The sequence below is a fragment of the Coturnix japonica genome, chromosome 6, assembly GCF_001577835.2.
Source record: "Coturnix japonica isolate 7356 chromosome 6, Coturnix japonica 2.1, whole genome shotgun sequence".
NCBI classification, from domain to species: Eukaryota; Metazoa; Chordata; class Aves; order Galliformes; family Phasianidae; genus Coturnix; species Coturnix japonica.
Window position 1 is genome coordinate 15,363,612 of NC_029521.1, and position 21,613 is coordinate 15,385,224.

At 42.5% G+C, this 21,613-nt stretch overlaps 1 protein-coding gene across 1 annotated transcript in view; it reads right to left on the bottom strand.

Moving 5' to 3' along the window:
* Positions 1 to 2,057: 2,057 nt before the first annotated feature.
* The window catches only part of ANTXRL (ANTXR like), a 52,160-nt gene continuing 32,604 nt past the window's right edge, over positions 2,058 to 21,613 (bottom strand). Inside the window, exons 17-19 of the mRNA XM_015866789.2 lie at positions 21,316 to 21,483; positions 20,125 to 20,205; positions 2,058 to 7,068 (exon numbers count right to left, since the gene is read on the bottom strand). Of these exons, the coding sequence (XP_015722275.1) occupies positions 6,844 to 7,068; positions 20,125 to 20,205; positions 21,316 to 21,483 (474 nt within the window). The 3' untranslated portion in view covers positions 2,058 to 6,843. The remainder of the gene's footprint in view (positions 7,069 to 20,124; positions 20,206 to 21,315; positions 21,484 to 21,613) is intronic.

Here is a 21,613-nt window from a genome sequence, read left to right on the forward strand (position 1 = left end):
AGATCTTTAATGAAGTATTTATCCATGCATGCCAACACTGCATCTCAGAAAGCTTAACAAAAATCATTTCTCAACACAGGCAAAACCTTTCAACAAAGTGTCTCTTTGTTCCCTCTTGTTTCAGGGCTTATTGCTGTTTTATCTTTGGGGTCTTCATCAGTTCTGAGCTGCACTCAGAAATCTGAATAACTCTTGGCTAGGAGACTTCCAGCATACATCCCCTTAAAATAGCATGGGGGGGGGGGGGGATTGGGGGTCCTCAGTATTGCAGGGAAGGGGAAATATAGTTGCAGAAGCTGATGGAGCACTAAGTCCTCATCTAAATACCAAGAGACACTCATGAAGTAAAGATCAGAAAACTTATAGCATGGGCAGCATAGGTTGCCTGTGGTTTCTTTAGGAATGGGAGCACAAGGGGAAAGGGCAGTTTTCAGTAACCAGCTCAGTGCTGAAGCCAGTAACGTTTTTGCTGTGTGTTGGTGTATGTTCACATGTAAATGCCACTCCTGAGACTGTGAAGTATGTTTGATGAAAGGTGCTAAATCAGCACTGGGGGCTATTTATAGACAAGCCTGTAACCAAAGCCCTGGGTCTGCACATTCTCTGTCTCTGGGGAAGCTCAGATCAAATCTGAGTTCTGTTGTCTCAGGCATGCATTAAACCTAACCAGCCACAGCTGCAGCCAGTGTTGGGTTTTTGTTAATGCAGAACAAAAATGCCCAGAGCCTTTGGCTCCAGGACAGCTTTTGTTTATCTGATCTCTTTCGAGAGCTCAATCCTGCCTTTCCTGTAAGGACCAGATGGGGGAACAAAAGGGAGCGAAGGCCACAGAACTGTTCTGGGTGAGTACTGTCCTGCCCGCTTGGGGAGCGCAGTGGGAGTGATGTTTTGTCAGAGCCCCTGACGCCATGAGAAGGAACACAGCTCCAGGTAGAGGGTTTGAGCTCCCATTAGAGCTTCCACGGGAGGGAGGCACTTGTCTTGGCCACATACAGCTCCCACCTGGCTTTGTCACAATGGCTTCATGTGGCAACCAGGCCCCACAAAATCAATGTCCACATTTTCTGCAGATGGTTCTCCACCAGTAAATGAACTTTAGCTTGATTGACCATCCCAATTACAGCTTCTTAGTAAGGCTAGGGATAACAGGACAGCCTGGTCCAGAGAGCATCACATCCCCAGCTGGCTGAAGCCACATGCTGCTTTCACAGGATGTCAGAAGTCACAGGTGTCCTTGCTCTCACTCTCTTTGTATTGCTGTGTGCCCCAGGTAGAGATCACATGGGCTCAGGGGCTGTGTGTATGCAAGGACCAACTCCCTTTCCCATTGCACACAAGGCTGTGGCTGCCATGCTTTGCAAAGCTCAGCAGCTTTGCAGCATCCTCGCTTGCCCATAATTGCAGCCTACTCGGGTTGGAGATTTTTGTGGCTTACCCCTCCTGACCTCCTTGCCTGCATCATGTTTCCACCAGCCCCTCACCCCTGAAATCCTCAGTGGGGCTTGGAGAGATACAGAGGAAGACTTACCAACAGGGAGGGAAGAAAATAAACTAGCTTCAGAGACAGCGAAGAAGAAGAGAATTTAGGATCAGATCCTGCATACTTAGGCAAGGCTCCTACGAGTCAGCAGTTGTGCTTGAGACACCCAACCCTGGTTGGAGGCGGGTGTCTACAGAGTTTTCTTGTGTGTAGGATTAGCCATAGGATTCATTGTTTGCTGAAGATTTGAGCTCCAGCATCTTACCTTGCTTTTAATCTTGTTTCTATGCACTAGATTTCTTTTTTTGAGATAGCCCGTTCCATGTGTCAATCAGTTTGAGCACCAGCTTCAGTGGAATTCTTACCAACATTTTCACCCTTCAACCTGAGATCAAGAAGAGGTTAAAAAAAGGAATGCCATACTCTTGAATTAGGCAAGGATTGCAATTCTCAGGCTAGAAACAGGAAACTGAAACACAGAACATACCCTTGTCTCTAGTCACATAATGAATTGAGAGCAACCAGGCACAGACAAGATTAGTCCCTCTCAAAATGACCCTTACAATGAAATTCTCTGTAGTGTTTAACCAGTAAGCACTTTTATTGTTCATTTTGAATTCATTAAGACTACATTATGTTGGATTACAAGACTTTGGCTACATCTCCCACATTTGCATGCAGGCATTACATTTGCAAGGTTTTCTCAGAAAAAAAATGGAGCAGGAGCATAAAATGCATAAAGGTTAAATGATTATAACATGGAAGCAGCATGTCAGCTACAGAAATTTGTACCACATGTATCAATAACAAACCCACATCCCCATTTAAAACCTCTTTGTCCATCAGAAATCCATCTGGTTCCTCTGTCCCTCATCTCTGTGCCCCGGCTGCCTGTCAGCCAGCATTCCCACTGTTTCTGAAAACACACAACTTTTCTTTTTTGTTTTAGAAAAAGATTTAGTACAGTACATTGTTTTTCCCTTAAAAACAAAAACATTCCTCCTCCACTACCCCCCGCCCCCCTTAAAAAAAGAAAAATCTATGATAATCTCTTCAAGCACTGTTAAATGTTAGGAATCTCTATTACATTATCGAAAGTATCAGATCACTAACAAACTTCTAAACATACTACGATGACCCTAAAATACCCCCTTCCCCAAAACTACCGAGAACTGAAAATGCTATACTGCATTATCACACTTGCATGCATGCATCCTGAGCCACCTGTATTTATTCACCTTAAGCCCCTTTAATAAATAACTGTCCAGCAGTAACATCCAGAAGTGTGCTGTCTCCTCCAAATTAAACTCTATATTTACAGAAGTAGGGCTGTCTTCTCAGTGAAATGTTGTTTTTTATAAAACAAAACAAAATAACAGCAATAAAAACAGCTAACAATTAAAGAGAGAAAGCATATTACTGATCATGTTGTCTAAAGACCAACAGGAGTAAAAAGCTTTAGGAGCACCAGGTGCACATGCATTTGAACTGGTACAGTTCATGAAATAATGTCATTCATTGTTATGCTCACTCATTCAGATGAGGAGCTGATTCTTTTTCTTTCTTTTTCTTTCTTACATTTAGGACCGTCTGCTCTGCAGGCTACTTCCACAGATGGCAATACATGCACTGGGGTTGAAATATGGCCATAAATATGCTTTGATCAATGTGATTCTGTATCAGTGTTAAACACGTGGATTTTCCCTCCCATCTTTGCACCTTGTGTCATTTAACATCTGTGCTAAAGATCCCAAATCCTCAGTTTTTCTCTTGGATGAGGGGAAGCAATAGATATTTATAGATATTATTTTTTGTAAGTTTCTAATGATACAGCAAGCTGGATCATCCCATGTGAGAACATTTCTTAGCAGTGTAAGTACTGCAATCACAACTGATATATACACATACCAAAATAAACATAGTCAAATATCAAGCCAGTTGGAAGGATTCTGTCCCTTCCTTTATTTTAAGACAGCTCCCAGCTGCGAGACACCAATGTTACTTTCTTGACTTCAGTTGGCCTATGTAGATTTACACCAGGTAAGGATCAAGCTCAACAGAATGTAAAATGGCAACCGATATCTCCTACTGCATTGTTATAGTGCATGAAATCACTGCTAATGGATATTTTTCTCCAAAGACAAAAGACCTTTCCATAACCAGAGCAGTATATTTACTGCCCCACCACTGCAAGGCAGTTCAGTCAGGTTCATGTTCTTCTTCCCAAATTACCAGTAAACTATCACCTAAACCTTCACTGCTCCAACCAAAGAAGCTTAATTTTATATAGTGAAGATGGTGGGAACTCCATTTATGCTGAATTAAATTTTCATAGTGCTTTCTGCTTTACCATGTACAGATCACCTAAAAAACCAGATCATTCTTATTCTTCATGCACTTGCATATTATGTGAAAAAAGCATCTTGTTTCTGCAAAACTGGATATTGTAGCAGAGGAAGTTAATTTCCTTAACCAAAGAGATAGACATATTGGAAGTTTGATTCTGTAGAGTAAATACTCCTATTCTCACTGAAACTAAGACAAATTCTGCAGTAAAATTAATGCAAATCTGTAACGACTCTACTGACTTCTCTTTGAGATTTACAGGGAAGCAAGACAAGAAAGAATCTGTCTCCTAGGCTTTTTCACCTCTGACCCATTAGTCACTAGTGTGAAGAGACAAAAAATCTGTAAGCAAATTTTTCCTTTCAATATTACATCATTTGTGGAATCCACTGTCATTACAATCCAGTCACCACATGCTGATAAGAGACTTGGGTCTGCCCCAGTCCCACATACAGATAAGCCTCAGAGGCCATGTTTTGCCATGGTAGGGTTGTATTATTATTATTATGTGCAATTTCAATTCTTAACAAGCATTTGTTGACTTGTGATTCTTACATGGACAATATGAGATGCTGTTAAGTTCAACTCAATGTTCACATTACAACAAGACCCAATCTAGCAAATCTGTTTCACATAGGATTCCATAGGTAAAAAGGAAAAAAAAAAATGCTAACTAATAATTTCTGCTTTTAAAGCATCTTCTCCCACTTCCAGGTCCCCAAACCCTCACTGGAGTCATCCAGTTCCTTCCACTGGTGTCAAAAGTGGAGTTTCACCAGAAAAGCAGTGGAAAATTGGCATATTTGACTTCCACCTTTCAAGTGAAAGAAATGGAGGTAAGTGATGACTGTGTTGCCTTTCCATTCATGGGAATGCTACTCAGAACAATTTTTGTAAAGGAATAGAAACCAAACAAAAAAACCTACACAGTTCCCACACACACAGACACATACACACTTACACACACTTCTCCTCCAAAAAGAAATCCATTCTTATGGACCACATTTTGCAAACCCTATTCAAGTGACCACAAAGAATGAGGAGAGGATTGGGTGCATCCCAGTTCTCCTTTCTGATCACAACGTAGTCACAGGTCAGCAAAGTAGTGGGCATAAGGATGTTCCTCTTGACCTGCAGGACATTTTAATGCATGCAGAAGTGCTTTGCTGGCTCAGGCCTAAATGCGAAACAGCTCCAAGGCCAGCTGACAACCATGAGTGTGATTCCACTACCTGCACCAATATACATGAGGTAAGGGCGTAACTCAAGAGAGCAGAGCAGTGCAAGAAGAGAAAGAGGCTCTGTGGTTCTTCTGAGTTTGACAGCCTCAGCTGCATACACACGGCATGTCACAGTGATCAGCACAGACCCATGAGAGCTTGGTATGTTGTTCTGCAAGTGGGACTTCCACTGGCAATAGTAAGCCTGATTCCTGTTTGCAACAGGACAAATTTATATGCCTGTAAAATCTGCATAACAAGGCCTTAAATCTGGAGCAGCTGCATGATACAGTTAGTGCTTTAGCGTGGATTTATATGCCAGTAACCAGTGTGATGTGCTACACACCCCCACCTACACACAGATGAAGAGATAGATATATGCAGAGTCATAATGCAACCTAAGCATTATTTCTACAAATATCCTAACAACATAGCTAGTGACTAAGCTAACTAGCATAGGGATTTGCAGCCACCCTTTCCAATACCATGTGATAGGTGCTGGTAGAGAAAAGCAAGCTCAGGAGTTACATTGATTCACTAGGGAATGATCTGGGATCAACCCACACAGTTATTGCTGTTCATGGGCTGTCCCACAGTCCCGCGTCAAACTCCTACCTCTGTGTAGGTGCCCACATCACTTTCTGATGACACACAGAATTGAGGTCAAGAGCAAGCAGTCAGTGGCTGGAAATCCTCCAGACAGACATTATAGGAAGGGGGAGCGGAAAGCTAACGCTAATACTTCCCACCATGCTTCTCTTGACCACAGATAGACTGCAAAGTTAGTTTATTGGGATTCAGGCCATCTAAAGAAAGCCACTCAGAAAGATTAATCATTGAATCACAAGGACCCAGTTCTGCCTGGCAGTAAGACCAAAAGGAAACTTCTCTGTGATTAAACAGCAATGGAATCAGTCCATCAATGCTCCTGATTTATGTAACATACAGTTTGCATATGATAGTATTCATGCTCAAATTACGTATTTTTGTTCAGTTTTGAAGTGTTTCCTATGAATGAAAACAAAATATCTAGCCAAAAAGTTCATTGGAATTCCTCTGAACTTTAGACAATGTTGAACCCAGGTCTTGCTCAGGGTTTGGGTTTCTGGAACCAAAATCTTACCTTCAATGACAAACCTACACAATCAAATCTAAACACATTCAGATATGACAGGTTCAAAACGGATTTTGTCATGAGAAGGACACCCCCCTTCCATGCTAAATTGTCTCATTTTACCTTATTGCTGTTATCGCCTCCTTATAAAATTCCATGGAAATTCCACCAGCAGAACTAAAGTCAGAAATTATCTTTGTAATCATTGTTCTGTGTTAACATCTGGATGCAGTACTGTTGGGGGAAAGAATGCAAACACTTCAATGAACTATGTTTAACCAACTTGCAGGTGGCAGCTATCAAAACAACAGATGCACGTGTATCCAGCTAAAGTTACTAATGTATGATCTGACATAACAAGTCAGACAAATGTCGCATGTAAATAGATCTTGAAATGTATACAAACAAAAGCTGCTACTGCTACTGTACTTAGCTGATCATTTTGGTTTGTTTGTGTACCCCATAGCTCTGAATCTATCCACTGAATGTTTACTCAGCACGTGTGGTATAAATATATTCATACACTAAAACTGACACTTGGTAATTTCTTTTTCTTTTTTTTTTTTTTTTTTTTTTTGCTGACCAGCAACAAATTCTGTTATCTTTAACTGTAAACCAATACTCAATAAATATGCCGTGTTCAGCAAAGAGACGTGTTTTGCTACTCAGGATTTTGCTGTGCTCTAAGCCATGGGCTGCGGTGGTGGCCGTGAAGGGGGAGGTCCAGGAGGGGCTCGGGATGGGGGTGGCCCAGGAGGTGGCTGCCTTGAAGGGGGCTGCAGAGACACAGGAGGAGATGGACTCCTTGGAGCATGGTTAACATTGTCCCGTCGTGGCAGCTTTGGTGGTGGGCTGTAAGGTGCAGAGGTCCCGTCTGACTTTACCCGAGTGAAGTTTATGCATCTCCCCTGGAAGTAAAGAGAAATTCATTATTCATAAGAAGTATGTGTTTTGACTCAGCAGCAGCTAGACAAAAGGGCTGTAAGCAGAGGGGCAGGATGTACTTACAGATCTTCATCCAGTGCCATTCACTGGATCCTAGACATGACATTTAGGCCATGCTGTACTAAAGATCAATACTACAGACAAATGCCTTCCTTGTGTTTCAGAGTTACTGCCTATGGAAAATAGCCTGGGACTGGTTTAAAACAAAAAGGGGCCCAGTGTGATTTTGCACACATGCACTCTCTTTGACAGTACAGCCATGCAGAACATGGCTACTGTCACAGCTCCCCCACAGAGTCCTGCCTGCTTGTTGAGTTCCCTTATGATAAAGCTGTGCTGGAAAAAGCTCACAGGAGAAACAGGATTATACCTGTGGAACAACATTAGCAAAGGCACCTCCTATAGCCTTCCTTTTCATAGAGATGCTAGCCTAGATGGTGGCCATGCTTCCAACACTACAGTGAGATTGTACATGGTCTCCTGTGCTCCAAATGTAGATGTGGTTTCCCCATTGTCCTCATAAAAGCCTACTAGGTGTGGGACTTGTGCAAGGGGAGCTCCAATGCTTTATATAGAATTCCACCAAACAGGTTCCAGGCAGGAAGAGAGACAAGACCCCAGAGACAACCTCATCTTTCCTGTGGGGAGAAGCCAGAACAATCTCAATCAGTCACAAGACCTCACCTGTCTGCTCTACTTGCTCCTCCCCATGGCCACCATGTTTTGTTACGAAACAGCCCACTGTCATTGTGGAAGCCTCATGAAATCCTGCACATGCAAACTTGTGTGCAGAGATGTAATGTTTGGCATCTCCATACCCATCTCCTCACCTGGAGAGGTGGGAGGAGATGCTTACACAACAATGCAGCTGCCACAAGCTTGGCAGAAGCCTGGAATTCAGAAAGGCCTTTCATCATCACACACAAGGGCTGGAGGTGAAGGCAGTCTTAAAATGAAGGGGTGACACTGCCAACAGCCTATTTACAGGAGCCTTCCAATGCCTGATGTGATGAACTGGCTAATCCCATTACATTCAACCCCATAATTTCAGGAGAGTAGCCCTTCACGAACAGCCCTTCAGATATTGAACAGAGGTCATTCACAGCTTCCATGCAATTATCAGAAGCACACAGAAGCTATGTTTTTGTTTTTTTTTCACTCATCTTTACTGGGATGTGGTTTCCATACACATAACTGTGGGCTGGACAGTACCCAGCCATTAGTGATGAACTCCATTTGCCAGCACTTTTTCTTTTGTTCAGTATGCCTGTTTTGTTCCATGAAGCAACCATCCTCATGCAAATGCCCTCTACAGTTTATCACGGAGGGGAACACTGCCTATTTTTCTCTTTCCAGGACAAGCACTGCATAGGGAAAAGCAAAAAAGTAGTTTGATGTGTCAGGAAGCATCTGTTCCAGAAGGCATCTTCCCTTCATAATTTTCAAAGACATGCAAAGCTATGGCACTGGTCAGAGGTTGAGGTTGCATGTTGGGTTCAACAGAGAACATTCAGCTTGAAGGTATACAAATACTCTTCAAGTAGAACTCAGGGTTCTTTCAGAGTTAAACAGCTATAGACTGTGATCCCTGCAGCTACAGACGATTGTGATAAAAAGGGGATGCAAGTGTCCATAAAAGGGATAGATCACTGCTGGCACAAGGAAACACCAAAGGTGTTCAGAGAATGGGCTGATTATCTGTGGCAACTCCACAAATCATGATTTCAACTGGAATCCAGGCAGAGGCCATCACAATTCAGCAATGATCTGTTTTGCTAAGAGACTTACAATGCCTGTGTCTTGGTCTGTGGAACTACTCCTTTAAAAAGAAGATAGTCTTCTTAGTATATGACTTCTGTGAAAAAAAGGCAAATAGCTACTTCTGCTATGCATTAAGAGAAGCTTATGCAAGCTTCAGGGAGCTCAGAAAATGATTCAATGGATGTACTAACACCCAAATGGTACCACCCTACCACTTACTTGGACTGGATGGCTCAGGGCTTCAGGGCTCATCTGCAGCCAAGAGCTAACTGAATGGACATGTTGTTGCCTGTACATAAGACGTACTCAGTCCCAGTTTTCACCAACACAAATTCACCACTGCACTTAAACAACCACCTCGATACATGGGATAAAATCCTCTCTCAGAAAAAGCGGGCTTGTTAGAGCACACTTTGCTTATGAACCTGGCTCAAGGCAATGCTGTGCTAGGGCCAGATGTGTGGAGGCATCAATGGGCAAAAGCCTGCTTCTTGACAACTTCTGCAAAGAGAGACAACTGAATCAAGAAACTCACAAGTCAGTGCTTCGCTCTACTGTCACAGAACTCAAGTCCTTCCCAGTGCTGCAGCGAATAGCCATCCTTGTTAGCCTGTAACTGTCATTTGTCTTCTGCTGCTCACTTTGAAAATCAGTAGTATTTACTGCTAGGCAGTGAACGATACAGATTAATTTAATAGCTGTACTGCTATGCATTTAAGAAAATTTGACCTTGATTTTATGAGTTTATGAATTTTGAACGGCAAAATAATCACTTAAGGAAAAAAACAAAAGTCAGAGATATTCAGATGAGATTCAACATATGGAAAGGGAAAAAAAGAAAACAGAACAATTCCCCAGAACAAATGCAGAGACGCGAACCCAGCACTAGTGCTTTTGCCTACGAGCCTTTGCTGCCTCTGTTGTCTTTCCCCCAAACATCAATTCCAAATATATTCATAGTCTATAATCAAAGGGGATTCCATAAATCTGTTTGCATTACTTTCACTTCAGTTAAAGTGATAGGCGACGTCAAGCTGCTGCCAGTTTCTGCCACACTCGCTGATTTGTCAGACAGATGGGTAATTTAAAGGCCATGCGCCGCATTGTGTCAGGAAAAATACGGTTGGGTTGGGAGAGTCTGACAGATAGAGGCTTGTCTGATCGATGTATGCATTGTGACACTTCCTCACAAAAGATTATTGGTGTTAGCCTACAATCTCATACATCAAAGACTTCTGGTGAATACTAGAGCAAATCCTCCCGAGCACTTCAAGCAGCCATTGATAAATCGAGGCTGAACTCTGAGCAAGGGTTAGGATTAACAGCCCAAAGGGAAAGGGGGGAACAAATGACCATAAATCGTAATTCAGTTTTAACTTCTCTGGTGTATTTCATCAAAGGACTTCCAGGTTGAAGAATTAAGCCCCGCACTCATCACACTTTCCAAACAACAAAATGCCACAGCAATTCTTCTGCCTTGTGGGCATGTCTCTCTGGGATTAGCTTCATAAAAAAGAATTGTGATGGTTTCTTGAATAAGCAAGCTGCTTCTTAAAGTAGCCACAAAACTCTTAGTACTCTGTGTCTGAAAGGATTTAGTAATCTCCTCTCCAAAAACATTTGAAGGATCTTGAAACATGGAAATCAGGGACAGAATTATTAAGACATCATTCCAAAGGTATCCTGCCACACTCATCTCTGCTCTCCTTGCATGAGGGATTAACAGAGATCAAAAGCCACTGCATTAGTAGCAATAACATTCTTTTCCCCCAAAAAGCATGTTGTATACCAAGTGCTTCAAGAAGGGCTCAGAGCTGCATGGCACAGGAATACTATGGCGATCTCTGGCACAACAGCTGTCAGTAGCCGCCTTATTGTTTTCTAGGAAGCAGATGATCTGTGTTATTCCAGTTCTGTCTGGTTTTAGCCCCTCTCCCAGCAGAACATCCCTCAGATGGTGTGACCTGCACCACGTACTGTCATTCAGACACCAACCGAAGGTCAGCACAGTGCCATATGGAGTTACGCCCTTGCTTCAGCTCACATCTGCACAGTCTTCCTAATGCACAATTATTTTGCCTCCCCATATGTCCATCCACTTGTTAGGCTCTTGTTATGCTGCTTGCCAAACTGGCTTTTCAAAAAGTACAAATGCTGAAGCAGCGAGATCCGCCCTTGCCCTGACTCCAGCTTTTATCCCAGTGTAACAATCACATGTGCAATTCAGGCACTTTGTACTTCCAGGCAATGCCTCCTCGACCACCTAGGATGTGCTTTTGTGTGTGGTTTGTGGGGGGAAGAAAGAGAGGAACCTCTTGAAAGCTGCTGCGTCTTGTTTCTGGGCTAGTTTCTTCACAGTGCTCAGTACAACTCTCCCCAGTGTTTGTTGCCCATAAGCCCTTAGTTACTACTGCACAAGTTTTCGAGAGACAGGGTCCGTGCAATTCTCTGTATCGTGGGCACATCACCTCACTCATGATACAAAGAACACCCCAGAAAAAGTAAGTAAAAAAAATCCAAGCCATCTGCCCATATCTGTTGCTTTTCTCTTTGTTTCAAGAAAATTTTGGGTATTTAACAAAAAAATCAAATCCAGTTCCATCTTTGTGCATATTGGAGCACTTGCACATGCTAAGTTCAGTCTGTTTCTTCTTTTTGTCTGAGTTAGTTGGCCCAATAGACAATATCATTCCCATTAAAAATTTTACTTGAGCTTTCATTCACCTACATTTTTGATTATGGAGTTTCTGCACCCCATTTTTAACTGGCAGAGAGGGTACGTGACAGAAGAACAATTAGCGTCAACTGAATATTTATAGAAACCTCTAGGTCTTTGATTGTGGAAAAACATGAATCTTGCCTTTACATTTTAGCATGAATTGAAAAATAATTCCTTCAGAGTTTAGAGGTCCTCACATTGTTGTCCTATGAAATATATATAAATGCGTATATACACAGAGATCTGGTTTGTTAGCATTTACCATCATTTCCTAAGTGCCTACTGATGCAAAAGCAGAGTTCTAAAACTCAACAGAATAGAGCTTGCATGCTTGCTGAAAATCTGAGCGAGAAAAGAAAAGCATAATAAAGACAATGCTAAAACTTTGCATCTGAGGGGGAGAAAAAAAAAAAAAAAAAAAAAAAAAAAGATGCTGAAGAGCTAGCACCTACAGAGAGCCAGTCAGTTTAACTAACTGAATGCTTTGACCCAAAGACTGAGAAACAGACAGGCTGTACACCTTTAAAGCCAATCACTTATGTAGAAGTTGAGTTTTGAAAAAAAATTAGAAGACCAGCAATAATGCCTTTTTACTCCATTTATGAATGAGGCAGATTACAGAGAGTCAATGCAGGGAGGTACAGAGCCCCTACTAAAGTCCACTGGGCAAATATCAGGATTAGCAGCTGGTTTCTCAGCAGCCAGGACCTCTGTGAAGCAGCCTTTGCCGAACCCTCCCTTGCACTGCACTGCTTCATGCTGACTGTGCGCTGAACATGTCATGGCTCATTAAAACCTTCATGGATTTCCTGGGAATTGCCCTGATTACCCTGCAGCACACAGGCTAGAGATTAGTGAGCCAATGAAACAGTTTTTTACATAAAACCCAAGCATGCCTGGTTTTCAGGCCCAGTCCAGTAACTTTTACTAAATCCTGCTCTTGCATTTGGGACTGAGATACTGTTTTTGTGGTGGAAAATGAAATACTGGAAATGTCTGAGATTCCTGTATTAGCAGCGTGGTGTTTGGTCATGCTTTCGGTTCCATAAATATATAATGTATAATTAATTTCTAATTATAATGGATGGCAATCATTAACATTTAATTGTTATGTAACATCAATTATTGATATTTAATTTATTAACTTGTAATTATTTCTTTTCATACGTAGCCATTTCCAGCTTCTAAGTCTCAAACCAAAACAATATAATTACCATAAAATATTTGTTTGTATGGGAGTCTGGCTCTTAAAACATCTTCCAGTTGGACAGGTCCTCTCCTTTCAGTGACAGTTTTCTTGGGGTATACCTGGCAGTTCAGAATTGATGTCAGTCTAGAACTATGAATCAGTCAGAGAAAATGGCATTGACTGGATGGAAGAGGATTTTAGAAGTAAGATTCAATAGAGCAGGGGTGCTCAACAATGAAAATACAGTTTTCTTCAATATTGCTTTTAAAATAAAAGATGCATTCCCTCCTTTCTTTAAATTAAGTGTATTATCTGTCATCTTTATATATGAACTGGTAACACTTCTGGAAGAGGAGAAATCAGCATGCCCTGGCTTATAAATCACTCATATTTTAACAATGAGCTCCCTATAATGGCTGTAAGTATATTCAGTAAATTGAGAATTAAAAGATGAATGCAAAAGCACAAAGATGATCCAAGGGGCAGCAGCAATCTGCTTTCAGCCCAGCTGGATGTGCACATTAGCAGACACTGTGCCTCAGCTCATAGTCCCATTAGTGCACGGCACCTCTTAAAGTCAGAGATGGATCCTCTGGGAACAATCTTCTATGTTTAAAATCCAGTGCAGCGGCACATGGGACAGAAGTGGGCCAATTCTCTCCTACAATCAGCCAGTTCTGGGAATTGGGTGTAGAAAAAGATCAGCCAGGGAAACTGGCCCTTTTCATCTAGACTCAGGCTCCATCAGCAAAATAAACTTCATGCTGAGCACATCCCTATAACCCAACTGCCATATACCTACTACCACTTATCCAGCTTAGGCACAAAAGGAAAGGACAACACAGCAGGTGACATGGAGAATCCATCCCAGTAATGAAGACAGGGCTATTTAAATAATTTTTATCACACCCCATTCAGCAGGGAGCTGCATGTTTTTTCTACCTCTGTCTTAGCAAGAAAATGCAGCAGTGGACTACAGACACCCCTGAAAGAAGGGTCAGAGTCACAAGATTTCTTGCAGGAATGCACAAAACATCACATGTCTTGGACCTTGCTGAAGTTATGGCTGAAATAACTCCAAGTGCGCACACCATACAGACTATTGGTTCTGAGGACAGAAATTGGTGACATTAAGCATAAACAAAGCAATGCACCATCAGTCATACTTGATGCTCACTACCAGCCTCAAAGTATAGCCACGCCAGACCAAACCCCACTCAAACCTGACAGAAATATCCTGCTTAAGTCAAACCTACACCTGCACTCGTGATACACAATTTACTACTTTGCTGCCAGCTTTAGTGGATGAAGCAAGGAGACACTGCTAGATTGTGCCACCTACCCAAGGTCAGGCAGCAACTCAGGGAAGGAATTGGGCTATACAAGTTCAGTACTCATGACTCACATCCCTTATTTCAACCACAGCACCACACATTTCCACACTTGTATGCTGACAATACAAGTATGTGGTTCAAGGGAAGAAAAAAGTGGTTGGTTTGCAAAAGATTTTTCTTTCTTTGCTTGTCATTTTCAGGGAAAGGGAGTCTACATTTCTACACCACCGAGAGCAGAGAAGGCTTTGGAGCATAGCAACTAGAGCAGCAAACATTCACTGAGTACGACAGTCTTAAACTTGAGGTATTGGTGGGTTAGTGGGTGGAGGAAAGGAGACCACAAAGGACCATAACTGGTTTTGTTCAAACTGCATTTAAGTGTCATCGTGCTTTCCAGGGTGAATTGTTTGATTGTCTCTGCAGGAGCTAGCTGGGATTGTGGTATGCACAGAAGAAGAGCACGAGGCTCTTTACGCGCCTAGTGTATAGAGTAATGCTGGAGACTCTCAGCTTTCTGGTGAAAATGGCTATTAATTTTCCTTGGTTTAACCAGAAACATAAGATCTCGGCCCACCACAAAGAACAACCATCTCATATGCTCTCAGGTTGGGTAGTACATTTGTACTACCCACGTATATAATAGCAGTGATTATAGATTTTCTTCTGTTACCGCAGAAGGAACCACAGTAGATTATACAAGAGCGGAGGCATCCAGACTTACAGCTCCTCTGTAGACAGCAGAAATGCAACATCTTTTCATCTTTAGTTAACATTCTGTACAATAAACTTAGTGTGAACAGTAACATTAATATGTTATCTTACAGAGTGCTTACACTGAGGAAGGTCATGAAACTACTCATTCTCCCCACAAAGAAACCGATTCCCACATGAAAACTGGAAGTACACAGGCAGAGCATTATGGAAGGCCAGTTAGATAAAGTTTTGGACTATTACCCAACTCAGAAGACAATGAATTTTGTGCATTTCCCTGAAGTCCAAAACAAAGAAGATAATGCAGGATCAGCATTGATCCAAGAGTGCTGCCAAGAAACAACTAAATGCATTGGCCACGGTATATCTGTTCATGTGCACATGTCCATCTCTGGCATACTCAAGGTGGCAACAGGAACAGAGTCTCACTCTCCTGGAACTTAACTTCTATCAGTGGGAAGCTGCAGTACAACAGACATGAAGTGACCTACATTAGCTACAGCTAGGATCTCTGCAGTTGCAGCTCAGTTTCTTAACCCTAAGGCCAATCCTTCTTCACTCTGTTGTGCAGCTCATGCCAAGTAGCACCACCACTTGGCATCTACACTCCTTCTTCAGAAAGGCCTCTTGTGGCTGTTGTGTGCCTTAGGCTCCCAAAGCCCTGGATACACTGCTATCCCTCAGGGGACACATGGGAGCATCTGCCCACAGAACCAATTTGTGAGCTCTTCTTCCATGTCAGAAATAATATGATCCTGGCAAAAGAGAAGTTATGCCAGTATGTGGGCTTCTTGCAGGATAGTAAACTCATTAGTCACTGATTACATTTCCAGCTGCAGCACTTGGCACATCCTGGAAACTGAGCATTAGGATACTGGCCAAGGAGATGTTTTCCCCCCATAACATGCCTGTTACTGTACGAATGAACCTTACAAATAGTGGTCTCCTTTGCCAAAAGAGAAAGAAATTCACACAATGGCTACATGCATTTCATTTTCATCAAAAGTACCCAAGTGAGAATACCTCCCGTGGCAGGCAGTGTCCCCATCTCTTTAATTTTTCAGCAGCTTATGAAGATAATTGGCTCCAGAAAGATTAAGCAAAGGGAAGAAACTCAGAACAAGACAGAAGCCTGACACACACATTCTGAAGGTGCTCAGTGCTGCTTTTCCAGCACCCCCTGCAGCTCTGGGTGATTACAGTGCAGATCAGAGCTGCAGGTAAGCCTGCTAGAGGTCACTGCTTGGTCTAGAAGGAAAGTAATTCATGTGAGCTCCAACTAGTGCTGGCACAAGGGCAACTCATGCCGAGTGAAAGCAGTGCTGCCATCTCAGTATGCTATTCACAAACCACTGACCACCTGTGTGCAGCAGCCAGAAAGTAATGAGAAATCATGAATACAGACGGCATTCTCATGACTTTACAGTTGAGAAAACTACATGCATAGATGTCACGGTCAGCATTGCAAACAGTTACTCCAAATTTGCCAGTAATTGGATGTTCTGAGTATCAAACACACCAACTTAAGACCAGCTGTTTTAAAAGAGACTCAGAATACAGAACCCAAATACTCTACCCAATTTCAAAGACCAGTGTTTAGAGTTCTAGCTACCATGATTTATTCAAAGTCATGCAGTGAATCATTTCAGAGAATCAATGCAGAGAACTTGAAAGAGCACAAGTTCTGTTTTCCAGCACAACCTGCAGCTCAAAATTACTGCAATTTCCAGCTTAAGCACTTCCTTTTTATCTTTAGTCCTAGGGGACAAAGGAGGGAAAAGAGCTTTAGTTTTCATACCACAGCCTGCTTCAAGTCCCTTTCCCCCTTTGCATGTGCTAACCAAAGGTTAGAACTGGTCAAGCACTGCTTTTTCTAGGTAGTCCCATGGGTATACAAGGATAATGATGATATCAAAACCCAGTTTATCTTCTCACTCTGCTCTAGGTAATTTTCAGTGACAAAAATAAGATTGCTTTCTAAAGCTTTAAATAAACAAGAGCAATTCTGCTGGGGAGGTTGGGGGGGGGATGCTATCATTTTTTAGCTGCATTTTTTGGTAAACCGAGCTTCCTGTGACAGCATGTGATGAAATGCAAAACGGAATGAATTTGCTGAAAGCAGCAACTAAAGAGGACATTTGTAACAAGCATCTCACCTTCCTCTCCACATATCTTTGGGCTTTTAATATTTACTTGCTGGCATTGGTAACAACCTCACTTTTGATTGGTGACTACTGGAGCTCTAAGCCCCAGATTCCCGGGGGAGGAAGGGAAGGGCAGCAGCCTTGGGGTGAACGAGCCCAATGGGATGCCTCTCTGCAGCTGCAGCGCAAGTGCCCTTTGGGAACTGCCAAACTCCAGCTGTGCACAGGGAAAAAGGGGGTGTTTGTACCAGGCACAGTGCAGTGGGTACTACACTTGTATTTCTACAAGCATTATTTCAGGAAGAAAAGCTCTGAAACCTAGTTGTTCCAAAGGATGAAAACTATTTTTCTAAAGCTTTTAGAGAATGCTTTAATGTCAAAAAATTCCTCATCATACTCTGTCCCAAAAAAACCCTGTGATTTTTCTTTTCCCCTTCCCTCAACTATGGATGTATTCATCATAATATTTAATGAAAACAAAACAACAAAACAACTGTTCAGCCTTACTTTTCACCACTACAAAAAACTAATTTGCCCAGCTGAGCTAATACAAGTGGAAAATAATGTTTGTTTTTAATTAGGGCTACACTAAATAAAGTTTGGAGAATATTGACTTTGGTGAGTTACCTTGTTCCAGTGCTAGCTGACATTTCTGGTAATCCTTGAAAATGTAATGATAATTGAATTGAATTTTGGATATTCAGAAATGGGAATTTTCCACCTCATGAATGCAAAGGCCAGTCCCCAAAACACTGTGGTTTTTTGCCTTCTGAATGTTGTCTTCCTGAATAGAGAACTATACAATTTCCTTTAAGAAATAAAGGAAGAAAAGCACACACCTCCCTGCCGACAGAAAAAAATCTACAATCCAAACAACAAAACATAGAAAAACCAGAAAAAAAAAATCCCTGCGAAAGCAAAGCAACGGTGCAATCCCTCTGGCCTCTGGATGGTGCTATTTGGAAGAACACCAAGAAACAAGGCACTGTGCTACCATTGAACTACCAGCAGAAACCCAGCGCTTATTGACTGCTGTCAACACATCTGAGCAGCAGTGCTTTGTTCTATCCTGGGCTGTGAGGGTTGCTCAGCTCCTCTAGCTCCATACAGCCAGAGCTGTCCATTCAGCCAGGTTACCCATAGCACTAATGTGCTCTAGTCAGGACTTATGCATGCAAGTATACAGGAGTATGTTACATACATTATGATTTTTGAAATGGTTTCAAGGGGGGATTTAGATTGAATGCCAGGAAGAAGTTTTTTTTTAGTATGTGGGTGGTGAGGCACTGGCACAGGTTGCCCAGAGGGGTGGCAGATGTCCCATCCCAGTGACATTCAAGAAGGGGGCTCTGAGCACCTGCACAAGCTGTAGGTGTCCATAATCACTGCAGAGGAGTTTGACCAGAAGACCTTCAAGTGTCCCTCTCAACTCAAGCGATTCTATGATTTACTGACATATTCCTTCCTCACCAAAAGCCAAACTCAAACTCATTTTCCACCAACGGATTGCTACTGGAAAAGTCAACAGAACAATCCATAATAATCTTGTTCTTCTCTGTGCTAGATCTCTCCATGAAACACAGGCCTGTAATATCCTTTATTTATACAACAGAGTGATGGCCAGTCATTTTCTTGTTTCCCTTTCAATATTCTTCAGCTTTAGTTAATTTCACAGACCAGGGAACAGATTATCTCATTCTTCCACTGAATCTGGCTCAATAGGATTCTTTCCACCCTATTTCCCAGATGTACATTTGATTTTCTAATGTTTGCCCTGATACAATAATTCTTCAGCTTGCTCTGTTTTACACAGCCCCTTTTGAGTCCTTCATCCTCCCCGCAGCAGGGCTGAAGGGCAAGTAACTGAGCATCCCTGTTCTGAGCCAGCCCCTGCATGTTTCATGGTTGCACAGGATAACAGAGGCTCTGTTGTGCTCTGCACCCATAGAAATGTACCCGCCAAGCCAGGAAAAGGCAGGGGATAGATATGTAGTATACAATGTTAGTGCTATCAAAATACAGCTGGGACTAAAGAGCCTATTCAGAAGCTCCAGATCGTGCTTAAAAAGTAAATAAGGTGTCTTGAGCACAGCTGCCCTGAAAATGCAGCTTGGTGAAAGAAGTTAAAAGGCCATTTTACAAAGTAGCATGGGAAGCTGAGTTTGTCCTTTAGTGGTCCATACACACCAAAAGAAAAATGGAAGAGACTGAAGTATCAATACTGATAAAATGTAGAGATTCTGGCAGAGAGGGACTGTGGGGCAGGGGAGAAAGAAAGAGCCATCTCTGCTTGGAACTTGCATGTCAAAGCTCCTACACAGAAAGCCAAATGTGAAGGTGGAACAGACAGAGGCAGCAGCACACAACTCCCTTGAGGTTGCTCCTCTAGAGTAACAGAACAGACAATGGGAAGCTCCCAGTACCACAGCGGAGCAGACCTCTGTAACTCAGGAACAAACTCCTTGCTTCCTCCAACAAGGAATCAACTCCTGACCTGCATCTGAGTTTATCAAGGCAGGAAAATACCCTATGCCTCCACACAGGTCACAAGGAAGAGATGCATCTCTGCACAGAACTCTAAAGAAATTCTATTTTTCATTAACTTTGCTAGAGTTTGTTTCTTCATCACCTTCTATTGTGAGAAACTATGGACAGTACAATCACTAAGTGCTGTTACTAAATCTGAGAAGCAATTATCCCTCCTACCCAACATCAGAAAAATGAAGTTGCAACATTACTACTACATATTAAGTTCAAATCTGCTAGTATTGAGTTTACAAAGAACTTTTCCTTGGACTCCAACACATGCTCCCAAGAATGCAAAGCTACAAGGGTAAGAACTTATAGTGCTGAAAAAACCAGAAACAACTGCAACTGGACAGTTTCTACCTCACTCTGCTGCAATAATAACAGTGGAGATGTTGTTGACCTTTTGGGGCAATACTCTTAAATAGATGCCACAGCAAACATTTTAGCTCATTTGAAGTCTCTGGTTCTCATGACAAATTTCTAGCCTCAAGTTAATGTAGAAAGGAGAAAGGCTCACACACACACACACAAAAAAAAAAAAAAAAAGAAACCTAAAAAGGAGTAAGGCAAGGGACAGAGCAATGCTACTGTTAACAGAGAAATGGCATGACAGTGCATTTGTGACACCTTACCTTATCCCCTGGCTGTGGTCTCATAAGAGAGACTTGATCATAGCCTCGCCGAACCAAAGCCCACAGTGCATCAAGTTTGCCCTGGAATATAAAAGATAAAAAAAACATCTGACATAACCAAGAAGGTTTAGGAGAACATGACAAAATTAAACAACAGCTGAGCAGATACAGCCTTTCTGCATCAAAGTGAATGAAAATTGCTCCTGTGCCCTTGTCCTGTTGGACAGCCAGAACAGATCTCAGAGTGGTAACATGGACCTTATAACCAAGTGGGACAAACTCGCTCTGCTCAAAACACAATGAGAACGACTGTAGCTTAAACAGCTCCACAGAGGCAAAGTTAGGAGCTGTGTTAACAAAGACAGAACAATGAACTGGTTAAGCAGACACAAGACCTAGGCTGGCATCACTCACAGGTACATTCCAGCCAATAAAGTCAAGTACTGTTGAACCCATCTGAGAACCATACACAGCAAGATGGGGAGGGGAGGACTCATTCTGCACACACAAAACACTGGTTTAGGATTTGGCCATGTGTTTCTGAGATGAGTGTGGTATGCTGCTGCCTTCACCAGCACGAGCCCTCCAGCTTCCTTGGCTGTAAGCTGAGATAACAGCTCTGTGGTTGTGTGAGGATACATAGGTTGGAGACAGGCAGACATCAGATACTATAATGATACAGGAGAAATGAGGATGAAAAAGCATGGAGAGACTGAGGGACTAGCCCAAAATCAAACACTATGTCTTGTGGCTGAGCTAGGAGGGAATAGAGCTGAATCCCAGGCCCAAGCCTTAGCCACTCTATAACCAAAGAAAGGACAAAGCACTTTCTTTATCTGAACTTCTTTGCAGAATGCCTCAGAATGGAGTACAGCTGGGTCCCCCTGTCAGAAGAGTTGGGATATCTGCTGTTGCAACCCAAACTGTGCAAAAAGACCAACACAGAGGTGAGCTGTGGGAGGGAAGATTTCTGCTCTTGCCCTCGAACATTCTCCACTTTCCTCAAAAAATTGAGACAACACAGGACCTGGGGCAATGTAAGTTCCAAGAAAAGGCAAAATTAAGGGATACTGGCCACTTTTCTAAATAGGTTCCCCCAGATCCACCATAAGAAAGGCTACACTTAGGAGGCAGGACATGCATCATGCAGGGCAAAGCAGACTTCATAAAACTGAGAAATGGGCTCATTACCTTGATTGGAGTGTACCACTTCCGCTGGGAAGGAGGTTTTCTCACATGGGGTTTTTTCGGCTTAGGTCCCCAGGGCTCATACTCCTGCTCTGGCAGCTTAATAATGGCATTTTTGGGTTTCTCCAGTTTTGCTCCTTCTTCTGTTGATCCTTTATCTCCCCATCGTACCTGAAGCCAGGAAAGAATATTAAGTACAGACACTGCGGTGGTCACCACAAGCAGGTGTTTACCTAGTTCCATCAGGTAATTCAAATATCCTCAGACAGGAAGCCAAATACATGAAGGCACCATAGTCAGA